General features: G+C 33.8%; 2 protein-coding genes across 3 annotated transcripts in view; both read right to left on the bottom strand.

Moving 5' to 3' along the window:
• Nucleotides 2,072-3,530, bottom strand: LOC104737930. Its single transcript, XM_010458176.1, has 2 exons — nucleotides 3,359-3,530; nucleotides 2,072-2,982 (listed from the first exon to the last, which is right to left on the bottom strand). The coding sequence occupies exons 1-2, from the start codon at nucleotides 3,528-3,530 to the stop codon at nucleotides 2,072-2,074; spliced, it is 1,083 nt and encodes a 360-aa protein (XP_010456478.1).
• Nucleotides 4,416-5,600, bottom strand: part of LOC104735108 (probable CCR4-associated factor 1 homolog 10) — a 2,580-nt gene continuing 1,395 nt past the window's right edge. For both annotated transcript variants that reach the window (XM_010454827.1, XM_010454828.2), the window contains exon 3: nucleotides 4,416-5,572. In XM_010454827.1, the coding sequence (XP_010453129.1) occupies nucleotides 4,720-5,556 (837 nt within the window). In that variant the 5' untranslated portion in view covers nucleotides 5,557-5,572 and the 3' untranslated portion in view covers nucleotides 4,416-4,719. The remainder of the gene's footprint in view (nucleotides 5,573-5,600) is intronic.

Raw genomic sequence — 5,600 nt, 5'->3', positions numbered from 1 at the left:
GGGGAAGTGAAGACAAGTGGTGCAAGAGAAACACCCCCACATGGATGATTACAAATATAACACTATTTGTGTGTTATGACTAATCACAAATCAACTGAATCTTTTTAATTAGATTTGCTCTGTCTCGTGATCTCGTCCAAAATTAGGCAGAAAACAAAAAAAGTATATTCCAAAATGCATCTTATTAATCTTACTCTTCGTTTTTTTTGAAGAATAATATTATACAAATAGCCCTAATCATACTTACTTACAAATTTTTCGGCAATCAAGTAGACATCAAGGAAAAAAATAAACTAATAAAATAGGGTTGGGTGCTTGACAGCTTCTTTTTGGATCCACAAGCATATCATAAGTTCATAACTAATCGTTATCATTAGGGTTTATTTTGCTGGTCTCAAGCAAATTGATAAACATGCAAAGTCTTTGTAGCTTTATTAGTTTCAGTGATAATAATACTAAATGGCTCAATTGCATCATATCTAATAGAAACAATAATAAATATTTTTCAAACATGTAAGAAAGTGTAATCCATATATTAGATATTAGTACAATACAAACATTGGTTAAAAACATTATCTCACCTCCAAATGGCTAGTGATCAAAGCCCACACAACCACAAGAAAAGGCCCAAATCAGAATCCCAACGCACAAACAAAACGTTTACACAGAATAGAGAGAGTGACTCAGGGAAGCCGTTACAGAGATAGGACCGAGCAAGCAAAGTACTGTTTCTTGTCTTCTGTAAGAAAGTCGATTTGATTCTCTGCCACACGTAGACCTACCTAGGTAACGGTGACTGGTACATGTGCCCTATTGCTATTTTTAATTCTTTTTCTTTATTTTCTTGTGTCGTCGTATTGCTCTATTGAATCATTTTCGTGTATAAAGAACCATTTTCGTCCCATTGTCAAAAGCGTGAAGAAAATGAAATATATAACGTTTTGAGAAACTTTTTTTTTTTTTTTGTTCAAAACGTTTTGAGAAATTTATAGTCCCTCCGATTCGTGAATACCTGTCGTTATAGTTTTTTTTTGTCAAAATATCTAACGTTCTCATTTACCCATATAACTATCACTCTAAAATGACTTATTTACCCTTTTATTATTTTTAGTCAACAAGTTCAGAATTTTATGTGTTGTTTAATGAGTGACTCTAGATATTGCTAACAATTGACAATATTTAATATTTATGTATCTTTCTACGTGTATGACACATTATAAAATTTCCATCATTGTTTCTTCTTTTTAACAATACACAAAAATTATAAAATCAAACAAAATGAAGAAAGAGGAAAGTCAAGAGAAGGAAGAGCTACCTGTTTACACGATTCATTATCGTGTCAAACGTGATTTCGATCTGAACAAACTGTTTTTCTACGATGAAGGAGAATTTAACCCTGATCTTACAACTGGAGAAGAAGAAGTTGTACTCCAGATGTTGAGGATTTACTTTCCAAATTTCTTCTAAATTCAGATAAGAATTTTTATTGTATTGCTGTTACAAGTTATTTTGGTAATAAAAAATATGTGAAATATAATTTCACATTTCTATCTTTTACTAGTACAATATTTATTTTATTTCATACAAGTTCATTTTAGATTTTTAGTTAAAGCATTATAAAGCTGTTTTGAAATTTTTTTCATTATTTTGAATTGTTCTCTTCACTTGTACGTAGTATCATTGACCAAATGGCTATAATAAACAAAACACGATACTTGTAGCATTTGAATAATTTTAGAACAAAACTTATTTCAGAAAAATAACCCATAAAAACTGACAAATAGAAAAACCCCCAACAAAGAATCCAAAAATTTAAATACATAAACTCATGAAGACGATAATGCTAGAGTATCCATGACGTTTTGGACAAGCGAAACATCACAACTTATTTGAAGAGGAAGACGATTTTCCCTATCAAGTGTAGATTTTTTCATATGTGGGATTTTATATTTGTTTGATCCTCCAATTTTCATGATCTCTTTCATGCATAATTGGAGAGTCAAAAAAATATAATTTACCTTTTTTGTTGGATATTCTTCAAATGATTCCTCCACAGCATGAATAAGATCTTCTACGGTTTTGGGGCATGTCTTGTGTTGCAGTGACTGAATGGCACTAAAAATCCAAGATCTAAAATATTTAGATCCGGTGAATTGGAAGGTTGACACATCAGACGTATATCAAAACCATTTTTAGAAGCAGCTTCTTGAAATTCTTTATCGTCACACTCAACATGTGTTCTTGCATTGTCTTGTTGGATGAAAATAGTCTTCCCTCGATCTTCAATTGGCCATCTTTCATAAATTATCGGAATGACTTTTTCAATCAAACATGCTTTGATATCTTCTCTTTTCACAGAATTTGAAGCTTTTACCTCTAGAGTTCCAGCATCTCTATTCTTGCTTCGCCTCTTAGCAGGTTCCATAGTAACAAAAGGAAACACTCCTATTTTTCCAGAAAATGTCTCGTTTCCTTCTTCGTCAAATCTCGGTCGAGCCATCGCTGCTAGAAACATAACTTTTCCAATATAATTCTTACTTTGACATGTGCGATGTGGCACTTCTTCCTCGGGAAGTAAATAATACTTCTCTGTTTTCTTCGTCATATAAAACCATTTTTCATCAATATGTACAATATTGTACATATCAACAAATTTTGGTCCATGAATCAAAGTATCTTTCTCCAACATCGAGACACAAAACTTCAGCCTAGCTTTCATATTCTCATCCTTTAAACTTGGTTTAATGGCATTTGTATGACGTCGAATCGTACCTTCTTTGACATGCCTATGCAATGTTGACTGAGCAATACCCAAACCCATTGAAAGCGATCGAAGTGTTGTTCTCTTGTGAAATGGAATCTCCTGCACTTGATCCAAATCAAGCGTGATTCTCTTCCGGCCACAACGTCCTGATTTTTTGTGGGAGACATTAACTTCTTCACCATTAGACGTATCTTTTGCTTGTTTCCAAATTCGTTGCACTGTTCGAATAGAAACCAAAAATAATTCAGAAACTTCTCGAGTAGTAAACTTTTTTAATTTCCCATCTTGACTTCTCTCTAACAGAGCATTATATATCGCCCGCCGTTCTGTGTTTGAAAGATTTCTATTGGTTCCATGCATTAGCTCCACTCCATCCATCTCTGCAGTTTAATTTAAAAAATTAAGAAATTAAAACATTAAAAATACTACAGCATTTTCAAGTACCAACTTTTGTTTACACGTACCATAGAAATATTTTAAATACATGGAGTAGTAAAATTTCTCTTTACGTATACATGGAGTAGTAAACGACAAAATTTCACAAATACAATGACAAAACAAAACAAAATTAATTTAAATCCTGAAAATTAATACCTGGATCTATTTCAGGAAGAGATTCGTTGGAGGCTATTGGATTATTGACGATTGCAATATCGTCACCTTCAGTATTGGAGAATTCCTCATTGATTGGGGTTTGATTAAGATCAAACAAAAACTCATTTTCACTGGCTATACAAGGAAGATTCAGATCTAAAGTAGAATTCATGATGAATGAAATTGTGATTCATGTCCTTTCGTTTTACGGATATATATACAAGCATCATTAGTGATCACTAGTTTCAGATTTGGCTCCAATACTAATTTTAATTTTTGTTTTGGCTCCATGTTCAAATTTTTAGAAGAATTTTAACAACAAAATCTTCTTTGTTACGTGTATTAATTCATTTGCATATCAAAAACACATAATTTTGACTACAACTGCATGCAAACTTGTGCACTTATGAAATTATTAAGAATAAAGAAGATTGGGATCAGCAGCAATATTTGACTAAATAATGATTAGACACTATTTATATTTATTACAGTGAATATGAAGAAACAAAACGAGAGGTTACAATAATCTTTATACAAACCTCTTTAATTTGTGTGAAATTTATAAAACGACAGGTATTCAGGATCGGAGGGAGTATTTATTTATTTTGAGTACATACAAATCCACATATGACTGGACATATTTCTAACAGGCTGGGTTTTTAATTTTTTTCTTCTTCTTTATCCTCTCTTCAATTGAATGAGCTATATACGTCTCAATCAATCAATTTATTAATCTTCTGTACCATTTGCGACTCAGATGACGTTCTTTATAACAGGAATAAGAATACTGGCCAACAACAACATTGATTGCAACTTGCAAGGAAGTAGAATGGGCTACTCATTTACCCGTATGATAATAAATTGCCTCTTGTTGTGATCGGCAAAATGGAATATACACAAGTATGACCACATTGCTAACCACTTGCATAGTTGCATCATAAACACCTAAACTGAGAGCAAGTATGTATATTCATCAATCAAACTGCAAGCTGGAACAAGCAAACTCAACAAGAACACTCTGTTAAATTACATTTGCCATTTAGTAAGAAGAACAAGAAATTAATAATAATTGGAGATAATTTTATTTAAATAAACGGGTAGCTGAATTTGATATACATTCAGAAACTCAAACTAAAAAAAGAAAAGAAAACCCCCCTCAATTTGATCAAAAGGGTTTTTTTTTTCCCTTCTGAAAATAAAGCAACAAAGACACAACAGTCACTTACTACACCAATTTGCCAATTTACACAACGACAATTCTAATTGGTCTCACACACTCACAAAGACTAAATCTAATTTGCAGTTCTCTGGAAACTTTTTTTTTTGTATAATAAAAGTATCTTTCATTTTTCCCATCTTAATCAAGCAACAGTAGTAGTAGTAGTAGTACCATCTTCCACACCTAGACCGTACAAGACACCAGTGTATTTCTCAGTTGATCCAGGGAAATAACGTTCCTTAAGCTTCCTAAACGAGCCTAAGGTAAGCAAGCTATCAGACCCAGCTTGATGACATATCCCAACTCTCTCCACTCCCATAAGCTCAGCTAGTCTGTTCAACCCTCCAAACAATCCATTACAGAACGTCATCAAGTGCTTAATATCATAAACCGTCGGGAAATAAACATACAGAAGCTTGAAGAAATCAGCCTGCTTTAGAGGCAGCTCCTTACAAATCAACAGTTTAACCAAATACCCGAAATCATAACCTCCATGAAACGTAACCCACGAGATATCATCGTTCATCACAATCCCAGAGGACATCAAAAGCTCACCGAACCTAACCACATCAATACCTTTCTCAACGTTCTTCTTGAAATCAATCCCACACTGACGCAACAGCTCGATAGACTCGCTCGCGTAGATATCCTCACCGATGTTGAACTCACGGAAATTGAACTGCCAGATGCAGAACTTATCCGTGCCACATGTGGGTAAGTTCCCGTTCTCGTCGGAGAAGGTAAGCCCAACTTGGATCAGTTTCAACAAATCTACGTTTTCCTTGAGAGTCCTGTAGTTAAGATCGTTATTGTACTTAAAAGTAGCAACAGGCTTCAAAACCACACCTGGGAACTCAGTATCCATGGCGATGTAGCTGAATTTGTCGACGATTTCGCGGATCAACGCGAATTCTTCAACTAAATTGTAATCCCAAACCTCCCGAATCATAATCGAATCTTCTTTCAAAGTCTCCGCCATTTCTACAAACCCAGATCTGAAAACAAAGCATACGTCGAACTCGG

The sequence above is a fragment of the Camelina sativa genome, chromosome 13, assembly GCF_000633955.1.
Source record: "Camelina sativa cultivar DH55 chromosome 13, Cs, whole genome shotgun sequence".
Classification (NCBI taxonomy): Eukaryota; Viridiplantae; Streptophyta; class Magnoliopsida; order Brassicales; family Brassicaceae; genus Camelina; species Camelina sativa.
The sequence above is the reverse complement of the archived record's forward strand: the minus strand, read 5'-3'. Positions and strand labels throughout refer to the sequence as shown.